General features: G+C 45.3%; 1 protein-coding gene across 4 annotated transcripts in view; it reads left to right on the plus strand.

The window, feature by feature from the left end:
- The first annotated feature begins 694 nt into the window (after positions 1-694).
- Positions 695-18,895, plus strand: part of LOC309647978 (uncharacterized protein) — a 31,336-nt gene continuing 13,135 nt past the window's right edge. For 3 of the 4 annotated variants that reach the window (XM_082435906.1, XM_082435908.1, XM_082435907.1), the window contains exons 1-4: positions 695-6,265; positions 12,509-12,597; positions 13,538-13,664; positions 16,171-16,272. In XM_082435906.1, the coding sequence (XP_082292032.1) occupies positions 12,565-12,597; positions 13,538-13,664; positions 16,171-16,272 (262 nt within the window). In that variant the 5' untranslated portion in view covers positions 695-6,265; positions 12,509-12,564. Of the gene's footprint in view, positions 6,266-6,434; positions 7,976-12,508; positions 12,598-13,537; positions 13,665-16,170; positions 16,273-18,895 lie in introns of those variants that run through there. The other variant, XM_082435909.1, reaches the window with a different exon arrangement.

Raw genomic sequence — 18,895 nt, forward strand, 5'->3', positions numbered from 1 at the left:
TCAGAGACCTCTGGGACAACATTAAACACACCAACATTCGAATTACAGGGGTCCAGAAAAAGAAGAGAAAAAGAAAGGGTCTGAGAATATATTTGAAAAGATTATAGTCAAAAACTTCCCTAACATGGGAAAGGAAATAGTCAATCAAATCCAGGAAGCACAGAGAATACCATACAGGATAAACCCAAAGAGAAACACACCAAGACACATATTAATCAAACTATCAAAAATTAAATACAAAGTGGGGCTTCCCTGGTGACGCAGTGGTTGAGAATCTGCCTGCCAATGCAGGGGACACGGGTTTGAGCCCTAGTCTGGGAAGATCCCACATGCCGTGGAGCAACTAGGCCCGTGAGCCACAACTACTGAGCCTGCGTGACTGGAGTCTGTGCTCCGCAATAAGAGAGGCTGTGATAGTGAGAGGCCTGTGCACCGTGATGAAGAGTGGCCCCCGCTTGCCACAACTAGAGAAAGCCCTCGCACAGAAACGAAGACCCAACACAGCCAAAAATAAATAAATAAATAATTAAATAAATAATTAAATACAAAGAAAAAGTACTAAAAGCAGCAAGGGAAAAGCAACAAATAACATACAAGGTTATATGTTAACCCCATAAGGTTAACAGCTGGTTTTTCAGCAGAAACTCTGCAAGCCAGAAGGGAGTGGCAGGACATATTTAAAGTGATGATAAGGAAGAACCTACAACCAAGATAACTCTACCTAGCAAGGCTCTCATTCATATTCGCTGGAGAAATTAAAACCTTTACAGATAAGCAAAAGTTAACAGAATTCAGCACCACCAAACCAGCTTTACAACAAATACTAAAGGAACTTCTCTAGGCAGGAAACACAGGAGAAGGAAAAGACCTACAAAAACAAACCAAAAACAATCAAGAAAATGGTAATAGTAACATACATATTGATAATTACCTTAAATGTAAATGGATTAAATGCTCCAACCAAAAGACATAGACTGGCTGAATGGATACGAAAACAAGACCTGTACATATGCTGTCTACAAGAGACCTACTTCAGACCTAGGGACACATACAGACTGAAAGTGAGGTGATAGAAAAAAAAAAAACATTCCATGCAAATGGAAATCTGAAGAAAGCTGGAATAGCAAGTCTCATGTCAGACAAAATAGACTTTTAAATAAAGACTATTACAAGAGACAAAGAAGGACACTACCTAATGGTGACGGGATCAATCCAAGAAGAAGATATAACAATTGTAACTATTTATGCACCCAACATAGGAGCACCTCAATACATAAGGAAATCGACAGTAACACAATAATAGTAGGGGACTTTAACACTCCACTTTCACCAATGGACAGATCATCCAAAATGAAAATAAATAAGGAAACACAAGCTTTAAATGACACATTAAACAAGATGGACTTAATTGATATTTATAAGACATTCCATCCAAAAACAACAGAATACACTTTCTTCTCAAGTGCTCATGGAACATTCTCCAGGATAGACCATATCTTGGGTCACAAATCAAGCCTTGGTATATTTAAGAAAACTGAAATCATATCAAGTATCTTTTCTGACCACAAAGCTATGAGACTAGATATCAATTACAGGAAAAAAAAAAACTGTAAAATACAAACACATGGAGGCTAAACATTACCCTACTAAACAACCAAGAGATCACTGAAGAAATCAAAGAGGAAATCAAAAAATACCTAGAAACAAATGACAATGAAAACACGACGACCCAAAGCCTATGGGATGCAGCAAAAGCAGTTCTAAGAGGGAAGTTTATAACAACACAACCCTACCTCAAGAAACAAGAAAAATCTCAAATAAACAACCTAACCTTACACCTAAAACAATTAGAGGAAGAAGAACAAAAAAACCCCAAAGTTAGCAGAAGGAAAGAAATCATAGAGATCAGATCAGAAATAAATGAAAAAGAAATGAAGGAAACAACAGCAAAGATCAATAAAACTAAAAGCTGGTTCTTTGAGAAGATAAACAAAATTGATAAATCATTAGCCAGGCTCATCAAGAAAAAAAGAGAGAAGACAAATCAACAGAATTAGAAATGAAAAAGGAGAAGTAACAACTGACACTGCAGAAATACAAAGGATCATGAGAGATTACTACTAGTAACTATATGCCAATAAAATGGACAATCTGGAAGAAATGGACAAATTCTTAGAAAAGCACAACCTTCCGAGACTGAACCAGGAAGAAATGGAAAATATAAACAGACTAATCACAAGCACTGAAATCGAAACTGTGATTTAAAATCTTCCAACAAACAAAAGCCCAGGACCAGATGGCTTCACAGGTGAATTCTACCAAACATTTAGAGAAGAGCTAACACCTATCCTTCTCAAACTCTTCCAAAATATAGCACAGGGAGGAACACACCCAAACTCATTCTACAAGGCCATCATCACCCTCATACCAAAACCAGACAAAGATGTCACACAAAAAGAAAACTACAGGCCAATATCTCTGATGAACATAGATGCAAAAATCCTCAACAAAATACTAGCAAACAGAATCCAGCAGCACATTAAAAGGATCATACACCATGAGCAAGTGGGGTTTATCCCAGGAATGCAAGGATTCTTCAATATACGCAAATCAATCAATGTGATACACCATATTAACAAACTGAAGGATGAAAATCATATGATAATCTCAATAGATGCAGAAAAAGCTTTTGACAAAATTCTACACCCATTTATGATAAAAACTCTCCAGAAAGTAGGCATAGAGGGAACCCACCTCAACATAATAAAGGCCATATATGACAAACCCACAGCCAACATTGTTCTCAATGGTGAAAAACTGAAACCATTTCCTCTAAGATCAGGAACAAGACAAGGTTGCCCACTTTCACCACTATTACTCAATATAGTTTTGGAAGTTTTAGCCACAGCAATCACAGGAGAAAAAGAAACAAAAGGAATCCAAATCGGAAAAGAAGAAATAAAACTGTTACTGTTTGCAGATGACATGATGCTATACATAAATAATCCTAAAGATGCTACCAGAAAACTACTAGAGCTAATCAATGAATTTGGTAGAGTAGCAGGATACAAAATTCATGCACAGAAATCTCTTGCATTCCTATACACTAATGATGAAAAATCTGAAAGAGAAATTAAGGAAACACTCCCATTTACCACTGCAACAAAAAGAACCAAATACCTAGGAATAAACCTACCTAAGGAGACAGAAGACCTGTATGCAGAAAACTGTAAGACACTGATGAAAGAAATTAAAGATGATACAAACAGATGGAGAGATATACCATGTCCTTGGATTGGAAGAATCAACACTGTGAAAATGACTCTACTACCCAAAGCAATCTACAGATTCAATGCAATCCCTATCAAACTACCAATGGCATTTTTCACAGAACTAGAACAAAAAATTTCACAATTTGTATGGAAACACAAAAGACCCTGAATAGCCAAAGCAATCTTGAGGAAGAAAAACGGAGCTGGAGGAATCAGGCTCCCTGTCTTCAGACTATACTACAAAGCTACAGTAATCAAGACAGTATGGTACTGGCACAAAAACAGAAATATAGATCAATTGGACAGGATAGAAAGCCCAGAGATAAACCCACGCACATATGGTCACTTTATCTTTGATAAAAGAGGCAAGAGTATACAATGGAAAAAAGACAACTTCTTCAATAAGTGATGCTGGGAAAACTGGACAGCTACATGTAAAAGAATGAAATTAGAACACTTCCTAACACCACACACAAAAATAAACTCAAAATGGATTAAAGACCTAAATGTAAGGCCAGACACCATAAAACTCTTAGAGGAAAACATAGGCAGAACACTCTATGACATAAATTACAGCAAGATCCTTTTTGACCAACCTCCTAGAGAAATGGAAATAAAAACAAAAATAAACAAATGGGACCTAATGAAACTTAAAAGCTTTTGCACAGCAAACGAAGTAACTGACAAAGGATTAATCTCCAAAATATACAAGCAGCTCATGCAGCACAGTATCAAAAAAAAAAAGAAAACCCAATCCAAAAATGGTCAGAAGACCGAAATAGATATTTCTCCAAAGAAGATATACAAACACATGAAAAGATGCTCAACATCACTAATCATTAGAGAAATGCAAATCAAAGCTACAATGAGGTATCACCTCACACCAGTCAGAATGGCCATCATGAAAAAATCTACAAACAGTAAATGCTGGAGAGGGTGTGGAGAAAAGGGAACCCTCTTGCACTGTTGGTGGGAATGTAAATTGATACAGCCACTACGGAGAACAGTATGGAGGTTCCTTAAAAAACTAAAAACAGAACTACCATATGACCCAGCAATCCCACTACTGGGCATATACCCTGAGAAAACCATAATTCAAAAAGAGTCATGTACCACAATGTTCATTGCAGCACTATTTACAATAGCCAGGACATGGAAGCAACCTAAGTGTCCATCGACAGATGAATGGGTAAAGAAGATGTGGCGCATATATACAATGGAATGTTACTCAGCCATAAAAAGAAATGAAATTGAGTTATTTGTAGTGAGGTGGATGGACCTAGAGTCTGTCATACAGAGTGAAGTAAGTCAGAAAGAGAAAAACAAATACCGTATGGTAACACATATATATGGAATCAAAAAAAAAAAAGGTTCTAATGAACCTAGGGGCAGGACATGAATAAAGACACAGACGTAGAGAATGGACTTGAGGACACGGGAAGGGGGAAGGGTAAGCTGGGACGAAGTGAGAGAGTAACATTGACATATATACACTACCAAATGTAAAATAGATAGCTAGTAGGAAGCAGCTGCATAGCACAGGGAGATCAGCTCGGTGCTTTGCGACCACCTAGAGGGGTGGCATCAGGAGGGTGGGAGGGAGATGCAAGAGGGAGGGGATATGGGAATATACGTATGCATATACCTGATTCACTTTGTTATACAGCAGAAACTAACACAGCATTATAAAGCAATTATACTCCAATAAAGATGTTTAAAAAAAAAAGTAGAAGTAGACTTCCCTGGTGGCGCAGTGGGTAAGAATCCGCCTGCCAATGCAGGGGACATGGGTTTGATCCCTGGTCTGGGAAGATCCCACATGCTACGGAGCAACTAAGCCTGTGAGCCACAACTACTGAGCCCGCTTGCTGCAACTACTGAAGGCCACATGCCTAGAGCCGGTGCTTGGAAGCAAGAGAAGCCACCACAGTGAGTAGCCCGCACACGGCAAGGAAGAGTAGCCCCTGCTCACCACAACTAGAGAAAGCCCGCTCACAGCAACGAAGACCCAACGCAGCCAAAAATAAATAAATAAATTTATTTTTTAAAAAAAGAACATAGAACCTAGACTGGTTGAAACCAGAAGATTGATGATGCTTGAAACTTCACCTTGATGCCAAGCAATCCGAGAATTGTCCACAAGCTGATCACGCCCTGCTCCTTGAACACTATAAAACTCCTCATTACCCCCTCCAGGGTGGGTCACACAGTCTTGAGGGCATTAGCCCCTTGTGGCCCCTTTGCCTGGCAAAGCAATAAAAGCTACTCTTTTCTACTTCACCCAAAACTCTGACTCCGCATTTCTATTCAGCACCGGTGAACGGAGTCCGAGTTTCGGCAACAAGATTTTATTATTTTGATATATTAACAGACGAATTTATAATAACCCAATGCATCCTTGCATTCCTGGCCATCTCCAGCTCCCACTATAGGGGTCTGTTTCCTTTACCACGCTGTCCTTTAAGAGGTGATGGATGAAACTGAGCCAAACAGGAAGGCGGTTGCCCAGGGAAATTGAATAATTAAGTAACAGAGGCTCGATTCATTCACCATCAGTTTAGGTGGTGTCTTGAAAACTTTTGCTTTGGTAGGAGAAATTTGAGTTAGATGGGTTAACTGGACTATGACGTCGCCTCCTGTGGAGGGCAGTGAAAAACTTTGGCTATAATGGAAATATTCACGGTGCCAGTACAGCCATACAGTTGCCAAATACCATGTTTCGGCCAGCTGCAAAGTAGCTGTTTACAGCACTTTTTCTCCCGCCCCACTTTCTACTCGTGGACTCCATTTCCCAGCATTCCCCTGCCCTCAGAGGCCTTAGGCCTAGAGGAGCGTGAGCCGCAGTGGTTTCTGGGAAATGCAGTCCAGCTGCGGAGCGCAGTTTTAAGTACCAGGACTTGAGGTTCCGAGACAGCGACCGCGCAGGCGCTTTCCGGGGCCCGAAGGAGGGCGGGAAGGCCTGGCCGCCGTGCACAACCCGCGGGGGCGCACAGGTGAGTTCCGAACTGGCGGACACGAGAGGCTGCCGTTGGGTGTGGGCTGACCGAGGCAGGCGCGCAGGAGGCGGGCCGAGTCTGCCTGGGTGGGAGGGGAAGGGCGCTGTGGGCGGCTCCCCGCCCCCTCCTGTCACTCGTGAGGCTGCCTCAGAGCCCCAGTGCCCCAGTGCCATCGACTCAGCGCACAGGAATTGGGCACCCGCTGTTTTCCAGGAGTCTAGCCGAGTGCGGATCTGCGGCCATTTCCCAGGAGGGAGAATGTACCTTTTCCTCACTTAGCAGGTGAAGAAGAAACAGGCAAGGGAGATTCATGGCTTCTTCCAGATCACAATGCCGATGAGTTGTCGACATGGTGTGAACCCAGGGATGTCTGACCCGAAAGCCCTAGCCCCTCTCTCTGGGTCTCATCTCCCCTCTCTAATCTCCCACCACCACCCCAACCCCCATTCTGCCTCTCTCTCCCTGGGTCTCTGCTTCTCTTTCTCTGTGTCTGTCCCCTTCCCTCTGGGCCTCTGCGTGCCCCCAGCCTCCATAAGTCTCTGTGTTTTTTCTAAAAACAGTCATTTTCTTCCAAAACCATTGCACTATGCTCACATCAGGAAATGAACATCCATACAATACTATTAATTAGCTAATCTGCAGGCCTTTTTCAGATTTTGCTAATTGTCCCAATAATGTCCTTAATGGCAAAAGAAAATCCCGTGTCATGCACTGCATTCGTTGTCGTCACTTTAGTCTCCGTTAACCTGGAACAGTTGTTCAGTCTTTCTTTGACCTTCATGATCTTAGCAATTCTGAAGATTGCAGACCACGTGCTTCTAGAATGTCCCTCAGTTTGGATGTGTTGGTTGTTCCCTTGTGATTAGATTTAGGCTACATGCTTTTGGCAGGAATACCTTAGGAGTGAGATGTGTCCTTAACAGAGCAGGAGCCTGTGATGTCCGCTTGCCCATCACTGGTCACATTGGCCTCAATCACTTGGCTAAGGTGGCATCTGCCGTTTCTCCACTTTAAAAAGTTATCCTCTTCGTTTTGTAATTACAGTAGATCCCATTATCCTCGTAGGGTACATTCCAAGACCCCCAGTGGATGGCTGAAATCTTGGATAGTACTGAACCCTCTATATACTGTTGTTAACCTAAAGAATAAAGCAGCGGTTATTTTACCAGCAAAATGGGCTTATTCAGGAACAGCAAAGAATTGCAATTCGGGACAAGCAGGCTATAGCAAAAGCCATAGGAAGTCCAACAAACAAGAGAGGAACTTTATCTTATGGAGAAAAAAAACCCAGGAAATTGAGAGGGGTTCTTTTGAATGAAAGTCCATTGGAGAAAAGTGAGAATTCAGAGTGGTGATGGTTTCTCATTGGCCTAGTTGCTGCGGTAGTTGATTTCTTGTAGGGGATGCAATGTACATCTTTTCTGGTTGGGGCCTATAATAGATGGTTCTTTCCTGCTGAAGCTTCTTCCATTAGGGCCTGTGATGGATGTGGAGTGGTGCTGCTTGAGAACTCCCCCTCCTGGCCTCCCAACTCCACTTTTTAAATAATCTAATCTAATTTAATTTAATTTAATTTTTGGCTGCGCCACGCGGCATATGGGATCTTACTTCCCTGAACAGGGATCGAACCCGCGCCCCCTGCATTGGAAGCATGGAGTCTTAACCACTGGACCGCCAGGGAAGTCCCCCAACTCCACTTTAAATGAGGTTCGCCTTTATTAATTTTCACACTGTTTTCTTCTAAACACTCGTACCTATGATAAAATTTCATTTACAAATTAGACACAGTAAGAGATTAACAATAATAACTAATAATAAAATAGAACAATTTTAAGAATATACAGTAATAAAAGTTATGTGAATGTGGACTCTCTCAAAAAATCTCATTGTACAAATTTAATGCCTCTTCTGTAAAGCACTTATGCTTATGCGCTGTGGCTGTAACTTTTGCAGTTTGTTGGGGGTTTTTCATTTTTTTGTTTTTTTGGCCATGCGGCTTGTGGGACCTTCCCCGACCTGGGATTGGACCCGGGGCCATGACAGTGAAAGCGCTGAATCCTAACAGCGCTTTTTTTTTTAATTTCTTTTTCTTTCATCGCAATTTCACAGACAGACGATGCATTCTTACCATAGATCTTAGCAACCTCAGCATATGATTTTTTTTCTTTTGTTTTTTTAATTTTATTTATTTTGGCTGTGTTGGGTCTTCGTTGCTGTGCGCAGGCTTTCTCTAGTTGCGGCGAGCGGGGGCTACTCTTCATTGCGGTGCGCTGGCTTCTCATTGCGGTGGCTTCTCTTGTTATGGAGCATGGGCTCTAGAGCGCAGGCTCAGTAGTTGTGGCGCTGGGGCTTAGTTGCTCTGCGGCATGTGGGATCTTCCCGGACCAGGGCTCGAACCCGTGTCCTCTGCATTGGCAGGCGGATTCTTAACCACTGTGCCACCAGGGAAGTCCCGGCAGGCAGATTCTTGACCACTGCGCCACCAGGGAAGTCTGATATTGTTTTCTTTCTTTATTGAGGACTTTTACCTTTTCACTTAAAGGAAGCACTTTACAGCTTCTCTTTGGCATATTCGAATTACCAGCATCGCTACTCTTGCACTTTGGGGCCATTACTAAGTAAAATAAGGGTTACTTGAACACAAGCACTGTGATACCGCGACAGTCCATCGAGACAACTACTAAGTGACTATTGGGCAGGATACGCTGGACAAGGGGATGATTCATGCCCCAGGTGGGATAGAGTGGGACGGCGCAAGATTTTATCACGATACTCAGAATGGTGTGTGATTTAAAACTTGTGAATTGTTTCTTTCTGGAACTTTCCATTCAGTGTTTTTGGACCACAGTTGACCTCAGGTAACTGAAACCGTGGAAAGTGAAGCCGCGGATAAGGGGGCGCTACCGTAGTTAGTGACTCATGAGGAGGTGGTTAAGCCTCTGTTCCTCATCAAAATTTCACCCACTGGTTTCAGCCCTCAGGTGGGTGCGTTCCTGTGTAGCTGGGTGTACGTGCAGCTGTTTGCCTGGAGGCACGTGAGGCTCTGAGTCTTTATTTCTGGACCGTGTTAGTTTCCCATTTCTGCTCTAACAAATTACCAGAAACTCAGTGGCTTCAAACAACACAGATGTAGTATTCTCTTACAGTTCTGGAGGCCAGAAGTCTGAACTGGTTTTCACTGGGCAGCAATCAAGGTGTCATCAGAGCCATGCTTCCTTCAGAGGCTCTAGGGGAGAATCCGTTTCCTGGCCTTTTCCAGCTTCTAGAGGCTGCTTGCATCCCTTGGCTCGTGGCCCCTTCCTTCAGCTTCAAAGCCAGAGGCGTAGTGCCTTGCCTCTCTGACTCTGCTCCTCTTTACTTCTGTCACATGGGCTTCTCCTCCGCGTCAGATCTCCCTCTGCCTCCCTCTTCTGAGGACACTTGTCATTGCATTTGGGACACTTGTCATTGCATTGCAGGATCATCCTCCCATCTCAGGATGCGTAACTTGAGAGGCAGGGTTCCAGGCTGGGATTACAGTCCTGCCCAAAGACTCAAACTTAGTGTTTTTTATCTACCTTGCAGTGTATGGGGCTTTCCAGAGCCCACAAACATCAGTCCCTCCAGGCAGCCTGTGGAAAGCTCACATATTTAACTTGGTTTTTCTAAGAACTTGCTGGGGCTCTGAGCTCACAGCCTGGCTCTGCTACAAATGTTACAAGTGGTTGTGATCTGCACACAGCCCGCTCTGCTCTGAGTCAGGAGAGGCTGGCTGCATTCAGGAACTCACCAACCCCCCCAAAAAAGCAAAAGAAAGATGCTTAACTTAATCACATCAAAAGTTCATCCCAGGGCTTCCCTAGTGGCGCAGTGGTTAAGAATCCACCTGGGGCTTCCCTGGTGGTTCAGTGGTTGGGGGTCTGCCTGCCAATGCGGGGGACACGGGTTCGAGCCCTGGCCCGGGAGGATCCCACATGCTGCGGAGCGACTGGGCCCGTGTGCCACAACTACTGAGCCTGCTCTCTAGAGCCCGCGAGCCACAACTGCTGAGTCCACGCACCACAACTACGAAGGCTGCGTGCCTACAGCCCGTGCTCCGCGGCAGGAGAAGGCACGACAGTGAGGACCCCCTGCACCGCGGCGATGAGTGGTCCCCACTCGCCGCGGCTGGAGAGGGCCTGCGCGCAGCGGCAAAGACCCAACGCAGCCAAAAATAAAAACAAACAAATAAATTAATTAATTTAAAAAAAAAAAGAATCTGCCCGCTAATGCATGGGACACGGGTTCGAGCCCTGGTCCGGGAAGATCCCACATGCCGCGGAGCAACTAAGCCCCAGCGCCACAGCTACTGAGCCTGTGCTCTAGAGCCTGTGAGCCACAACTACTGAGCCTGTGCGCTTAGAACCCGTGCTCCACAAGACAATCCACCACAATGAGAAGCCCACGCACGCAACAAAGAGTAGCCCCTGCTCACCGCAACTAGAGAAAGCCTGCGCGCAGCAACGAAGACCCAACAGCAGCCAAAAATTTAAAAATTAATTAATTAATAAAAATTTTTAAAAAGTTCATCCCAGGGATATCTTTTGGGACCATTATTCAGCCCACCACCTGGTCTATGTCCAGGCCTGTCTCCCTCACAGGCAGGAAGTCCCTCGAGGGCAGGATCACATCTCACTCATCTCTCTGCCCTCAGAACCCCAAATGGAGCCTGTTACTCACATGGGGCACAGAGCATGTTTGACGAATGAATGGGGGTGACCACAGTCTGAGCACCAACTTCTCTTTGTAAAGAATTCTTCAACTTCATCTCAACAGCTGGAATCCTCCTTTAAATGACATCTTAAGCAGGAGTCCAGGATCCTTGGATACTGCTTGGATTTTAGGACAGATAGAAGGAGCTCTGCAAAATGTGGTGCATCCACACAATGGAATATTATTCAACCATAAAAAGGAATGAGACACTGATTACATGCTGTAGCATGGACGATCCTTGAACACGTTGTGCTGAATGAAAGAATCCAGACACAAAATGTCACATATGATATGGTTCCATTGATATGAAATGTCCAGAATAGGCAAATCCATTGAGACAGAAAGGTTAGTGGTTATGAGGGGGGGCTGGCATTGGGGAAGGGAGATTCAGGGGTGACTGATTAAGTACAAGGTTTCCTTTTAGGGCGATGATGAAAATGTCCTGCAAGTAGATAGCAGTGATGGTTGCACACCGTTGTGACTGTATTAAATGCCACTGAATTGTATATATTCAAATGGTTAAAATGGTATATTTTCTGTGTTTTACCACAATTTAAAAATTATAAGACACTACTGTATATAAGATAGATAACCAAGAAGGACCTACTGTATAGTACAGGGAACTCTACTCAATATTCTGTAATGACCTATAAGAGAAAAGAATCTAAAAAAGAATGAATATATGTATATGTGTAACTGATTCACTTTGCTGTACACCTGAAACTGACACAACATTGCAAATCAATTCTACTCCAATAAAATTAAAATTATTAAAAATAAATAAAAATTATAAGAAAAAAAGGGGTTGGCTCTGGAGGCAGACTTCTGGGTTTGAATCTCACTCTGACACTTGATGTCTCTATGACCTTGAGCAATGGCCATGGCCTCCTGTGCTTGGATTTCCTCATCTGGGGATAACTGTAGTTACTTCTCTGAGAGCTGCTGTTTGGGTGCAGTGAGCTGAACCCCTTGATTGCTAGTGGTGATCGCTACAGAATGGGGGCCTCGGGACTTCCCTGGTGGCGCAGTGGTTAAGAATCCCCCTGCCAATGCAGGGGACGTGGGTTCGAGCCCTGGTCCGGGAAGATCCCACGTGCTGCGGAGCAACTAAGCCCGTGCGCCACACCTGCTGAGCCTGCACTCTGGAGCCCGCGAGCCACAACTACTGAGCCTGCGTGCCTCAACTACCGAAGCCCACGCACCTAGAGCCCGTGCTCCGCAACAAGAGAAGCCACCGCAATGAGAAGCCCGCTCACCGCAACGAGGAGTAGCCCCTGCTCGCCCCAACTAGAGAAAAGACCGCGCACAGCAACAAAGACCCAATGCAGCCAAAAATAAATAAATTTATTAAAAAAAAAAAAAAGAAGGGGGGCCTCAGGCACCCTGCCCTGATCCTTTGCTTTGTCTCTCAGGAGACCAGGGTCCCCTCTGTTATGAGGCATCTTTGGCAAAGTGTCTGTCTGTCTAGGCCAGAACTGACCCCCTCTCTGCTCCGTCTTCCTCCTGTAGCTTTGCGGACTTAGGCCTGGTCCTTTCTTCTGGAGGTGCATGCCTGGGACCCAGCAATGGCCATCAGGACCCTGACGGGCAAGGGCCAGGTGAGTCTGGGCTCCCTCTTCCCCAAGATGGCTTTGTGGACCCCAGACGGCTTTCCCCGTCTCTGCCTGTGCCCTCAAGATCTTCTGCCCCTCCCAATACTGGGAGAGATGCGGTGATGGGAGTTTCTCTGGGACTGGGAGGTGCGGGGTCTGGGGGCAGGATGCTCTGAGATGGGACATTATGACACGGTCTAAAAATCAATCATCTAACGCTCAGCAGCCTTTTGGTTACCAGGTGAAGTGGGCAGTGGATGGTTTTGCTTCATCCTGAGCCTTATTCTTGGAGTCAGGAGTGGGGGTTGGGATCAGAGTTGGAGTCTGGGATGGAGTGCGACTTAGGAATAGCTCCGACACACAATGACTTGGTAGTTTTTTTTTTTTATGGCTGCGCCGCACAGCATGCAGAACTTCCCCAACTAGGGATTGAACCTGTGCCCCCCTGCACTGGAAAAGTGGAGTCTTAACCACTGGACCACCGGGGAAGTCCGCTAGTTTTTTAAAAGTGTTTCTCAGGGCTTCATGTACAGGTGTGTAGGTTACGTACTGCACAAGGGTGCCTCATCTCAGTGGCATGATTTGCATCTGCCACCTCCTACATCGGTATATTGATTATAGCAATTTACACGCAGATGGCAGTCAACTGTCACATGCTAGAAATAATTGGTGTATTATAACAATTTTCTGACAGATGGCAGTAAAGAGTCATGTGAATGCGGGGGTGGGGCTTGTTCTACTTTCTACCAAGGTGCCTGTGGGCTAACAGCTGCCCTACCTAGACTTTTTACATTCCCATGGGCCGGTTTAATTCAGTCGTCCCAAATCTGCCAAGTCAGAACGTTCCAGCGCAGGGAACAAGTGGTAGGCTCTTGACCCATGACCTGTCCCACCCCAGAGTTCTGGAAAGACGTGCCTGTCCATGATATAAAATTGGCCCTTGCAGGAATTGGTGACCTTCAAAGACGTGGCTGTGGACTTCACCCTGGAGGAGTGGGGCCAGCTGGGGCCTGGCCAGAGAGAGCTGTATCGGGATGTGATGCTGGAGAACTACCAGAACCTTCTCTCGCTGGGTGAGGCCCTGCCCCCTGCCCTCCCAGGAAGAGTCAGGATGCCCCCTTCAGCCCTCATCTCCTCCGTGCCCACTCACTGCTTAACTGTGGGCATTCACAGGGGTCCTCTCTGCTCCTCTCACTGGACCCTCCTGGGCGGCCCCTGTCCATCTCTCTGTCTCTCCGCTGGCTTCTCCCAGAGTCCCAGCACCCCCGAGGGCCCCAAGTCCTCTGCCTGTCCCACAGAATCTTCAGCCTGTGCCCCTGCCCTCTTCTTTTTTTTTTAAATTTTATTGAAGTATAGTTGATTTACAATGTTGTGTTAATTTCTTTTGTATAGCAAAGTAACTCAGGTATACATACATATATATTCTTTTTCATGTTCCTTTCCATTATGATTTATCACAGGATATAAATATATTATTGAATATATTTCCCTGTGCTATACAGTAGGACCTTGTTTATCCATCCTATATATAATAGTTCGCCTCTGCTAATCCCAAACTCCCAATCCTTCCCTTGCCCACCCCTCCCCCTTGGCAACCACAAGTCTGTTCTCTATGTCTGTGAGTCTGTTTCTGTTTCATAGATATGTTGATTTGTGTCATATTTTAGATTCCACATATAAGTGATATCATATGGTATTTGTCTTTCTCTTTCTGACTTACTTCGCTTAGTATGAAAAACTCTAGGTCCATCCATGTTGCTGCAGATGGCATTATTTCATTCTTTTTTATGGCCGAGTAGTATTCCATTGTATATATGTACCGCATCTTCTTTATCCATTCATCTATTGATGGACACTTAGGTTGCTTCCACGTCTTGGCTATTGTGAATAGTGCTGCTATGCACATACAGGTGCATCTTTTTTTTTTTTTATTTTTATTGGAGTGTAATTGCTTTACAATGTTGTGTTAGTTTCTGCTGTACAACAAAGTGAATCAGTTATACGTATACATACATCTACTCTTTTTTAGATTTCCTTCCCATTTAGGTCACCACAGAGCACTGGGTAGAGTTCCCTGTGCTAAACAATAGGTTCTCATTAGTTATCTATTTTATACATAGTAGGGTATGCGTGTATCTTTTTGAATTAGAGTTTTCTCTGGATATATGCCCAGGAGAGAAACCACATTGTTTTGAACAAACAGTTCAGGCACAAGGAGCCCCTCTTATCAGTTAGAGAGTTCTGGAACCCTCCTGAAACCCAGGTTCCCAGATGCCAGCAAGGGCAACCTTGCAAGCAGGCCTTGCCAAGGAGAGCAGTCAGCCTGCTGTGTTAAACCCTTTTCTGCACAATCTGCACATGCAGATGAAGTCCCTTCAGTCTGTCCCCTGAGCTTCAATCTGTGCAGCTGGTGGCCTGCAGAATGACTCCCTGGGGAGATCCCGGCCCCCATGTTCCCTGTCCCCACTGAGCTCACCATATCCCCCTGGACCCACTCCTTCTCCAGTTCCCGCATCTCAGGGACAGTTTCCGCCCATCCAGTCACCAGGCCAGTCCTGGGCGTGGCCTGTACCCACTCCTTCATACCCTTATGTGACCTGGCCCCTGCCAACCTCCTCAATGTTATCCCCTTCCATTCTCTTCCTCCTCCCACTTCTCCATTTAAGGTGGGAGCGATTTTTCAGCATGTTTGCTCACAGGAATGATCATTAGGAAGTATGTTTGTTTCCTAGGGCGGCTGTACCAAATTATCACAAACCTCGGGGCTCACAACAGCAGAAATGTATTCTCTCACAGTTCAGGAGGCCAGGTGTGCAAAATCAAGGTGCAAGCAGGGCCGGGATCCTTCTGAAGACTCCTGGGGAGAGTCCTTCCTGGCTTTCTCCAGCGTCTGAAGACTCACGGCATCCTTGGTGTTCTTTGCCCTGTACCCGCATCACCCCAATCTTTGCCTCCATCTTAACCTGGCCTTTTGCCCTCCAAATGTGTCTGTGTGTCTCTCCTCTTCTTATAAGGACACCAGTCATTGGATTTAGGGCCTACCCGAATCCAGTAGGACCTCATCTTAACCATTTACATCTGCAAAGCCCCTCTTTCCAAATCAGGCCACGTGCTGAGGTTCCTGGGAGCGTGATATTCCCCCACTGCAGGAAGAGAGGAATTAGTGATCTCAAAGACAGCAGGCCTGAAAAAGTCAAAAGAAACCGATGAGATGAATCTTAGTAATCTATTTTGTTGCACCCAGCCTAGCCAAAATATGATCATTTAGGCACATGTTGACATCATAATCAATCTATGAATTATTAGTGAGATTGTTTCCTTTTTTCTCCATATCAAGTCTTTGAAATGCTATGTGTATTTTTCACTCAACTTGAACACAGAGCTGGAGCCTTAAACAGTGATGTCAGGGCTCAGGTTCTCTCTAGAATGTAGTAGGCACTCAATAAACGAGTCTTGCAGATCTTCTAATCATTAGGTGTCCAATGTATGCATCTCCCCTGCAGACCCAGGGCTTGAGGCCCAGCCCCGAGGCCTCCCTGTGACTGCGGCACCCATGGCCAAGTCTCGCATCTTTTTCAGGGGCAGGGCTTCCTGAGTCCAAACCCGACGTGATCTCCTGTCTGGAGCGGGGGGAAGAGCCCAGGATGGAGAGGAGAGAAGACCGGCGAGTTACCTGTTCAGGTGGGTGAGGCTGTCCAGCAGGTGCGAGCTGTCTTCCTACCCTCCATCTGTCATGATCAGTGACGGTCGTTCGAGAGTGAGGGAGTGTACCATACAGGCCATCACTGTGGGTACTGGGTTCAAATCCCATCTCCATCGCTTCCTGGCTGTGTGACCTTCAGGCAAGTCATTTAGCTCCTCTGTGCCTCAATTTCCTCATCTGCAAAATGGGGTCAATAATAGCACCTGGGGTTGGGAAGAATAAGTGAGTTAATACATACAGAGGGCACCCAGAACCCCCTGCTCAGAATAGGCTATGATGGGGAGTTCCCTGGCAGACTCTGGGCTTTCACTGCTGTGGGCCCAGGTTCAATCCCTGGTCGGGTAACTAAGATCCCGCAAACCGCGCAACGTGGCCAAAAAAAAAGAAGAGGCTACAATGGTTATCGTTATGATTATTTATTGGAAATCACTTGTGTAAGAGACCCAGAAGTGGGATCTGGCCTGACGTGTTGGGGGACAGGAAGAGGCCAGATTTCTGCCCCTACTGGCCCGTGACCTCATCAGAGGAGGGAACTGAAGCATCCTTTTTTCCGTCACTTGTCCATCCTGTTGTGGGGCCAGTACTTACCCCCTCCTACCCCCTCACTCACCATAGCGCATCAGGCTCCAGTCTTGTCCCTCCTGCCCCCTCTCTTTGCCCGTCCCCCCCACCCCACCCCGCCAACAGCCCTGGCTCAGCCCTCAGCGACCCTCACCTGGACCCTCACCCCAGCCTCCTCCCTGGCCTCCCAGCCTCCAGTCTTCTGGTTCATCTCACACACAGCCCCAGATCCCGTCCCTCCCCTGCTCATAGCCCTCCTGTGTCTCCCCAGTGCCCCTGAGACAAAGTCCTAGCTGCACACCTGGCACTCAAGGCCCTGCGTGATCCAGCCTACTCTGTCTCTGGCCTCATCTCTCATCACCATCCACCCATGTTGGTACCCCAGGCCCTGACCTCACTCCCTGAAGTGCCTGTTCCTCCCTGAACTTGAATGTGTGTTCCCACCTTTGGGCTTGTGCACATGCTGTTCCCTCTGCCTGGAACACCCTTCCCTGCTTTGTCTGCCTGGCAGACACCTTCATGATCCTCAAGGCTACAGGTCATCTCTTCCAGGAGGCCTTCCCTGACTTCCAGGCTGAGTGACCTGCCCCTTCTCGGTGCTTTCACGGCTCCTTGCTTGAGCTGCTATTACTGCACTTGTTCATGTGGCAGTTAAGAGTGTGGGCTCTGGAGCCAGACTCTCTGAATTCAAATCCCAGCTCTGCCACTGTCAGGCCATGTGACTTTGGGTAAGTGACTTAAGCTCTTGGTGCTTATCTGTAAAGTGGGGACATTGACTGGGGACACTGATAGTACCCACTTCACTGAATTTCTTTTGGGGACTGAATTAGAGAACTCTGGACTCTAAGACTCAAGTGGATTTCCCTGGGTGAAGACCTCTCCCATGTGTCTCCGAAGTTCACATCAGTAGAGAAAAGCACATCCAAGTGCAAGTGACCCTTGCAGAGAAAGGCTGACATGGAAGCCCGCACATGATCTCTCTAACCTTCACCTACACACATATTTGTTATATACTTTGCTGTAAGAAATTTTAGCTGTGCGTACAACTTGTTGTTGAGTCATGTAGATCCTTCCAGAAAAATCACCAAACTAGTGGATGGTTGTGGGATCACTCCAAACAGAGACATAACAACTAAATGCTCTGCGGGATTTTGAAAATAATTCTGTTGTCATTGGATTAGGCAATGGTTTCTTAGATATGACATCAAAGGAACAAACAAGAAAAGAAAAAATAAATTGGACATCATCAAAATTTAAAACTTTTGTGCTTCAAAAGACAATATAAAGAAAATGAAAAGGCAACCCACAGAAAGCAAGAAAAATTTTGTAAATTATATGTCTGATAAGGGACTGATCCTTCTTACAACTCAATTATAAAAAGACAAATAATCCAGTTAAAACTGGGCCAAAGATCTCAATAGCCGTTTCTTCAAAGATAGACAAATGATCAGTAAGCATATGAAAAGATGCTCAATATCATTAGCACATACCTGCTACATGACCAGCCGTGGTGAAGAACCCAAATCAGGCACCAGATGGGCATCATGAATCTTCCATTTACAGTAAACAATGCTGGGACTTCTCGGGCAGTCCACTGGTTAAGACTCCGTGCTTCCAATGCAAGGGGCACGGGTTCAATCCCTGCTCGGGGAGCTAAGATCACACATGCCATGTGGCCAAGAAAATATTGATTTTTTTTTAAATCCCAGCAAATTATACAGTAAACAATGCTGACAGCCTAGTACATTTTGACCCATGGTCTTGAGCACACCGAAAAAGATCATTAACCAGTAATTACCAGGAGTTCAATTCTCAGAGCTTAGCTAAGGGTCATTGCCATGGTTACAGAGATAAACAAAAACTGAGTAAAGTGGACCTTTCTGTGTTAACTCTTTCCCTGCACATGTCCACCAACATAGTGTGAGAATGCTTCTACCATGCTCGTTTGCCAACATTGGATATTTTTAATATTTTCCAATGTAAAAAGTGTCAAATGGCATCTGAGAAATTTGACTTTTTAGACTATTACTGATGTTGAGC

Source organism: Balaenoptera physalus, assembly GCF_965194825.1.
Source record: "Balaenoptera physalus genome assembly, chromosome: 19".
Lineage (NCBI taxonomy): Eukaryota > Metazoa > Chordata > Mammalia > Artiodactyla > Balaenopteridae > Balaenoptera > Balaenoptera physalus.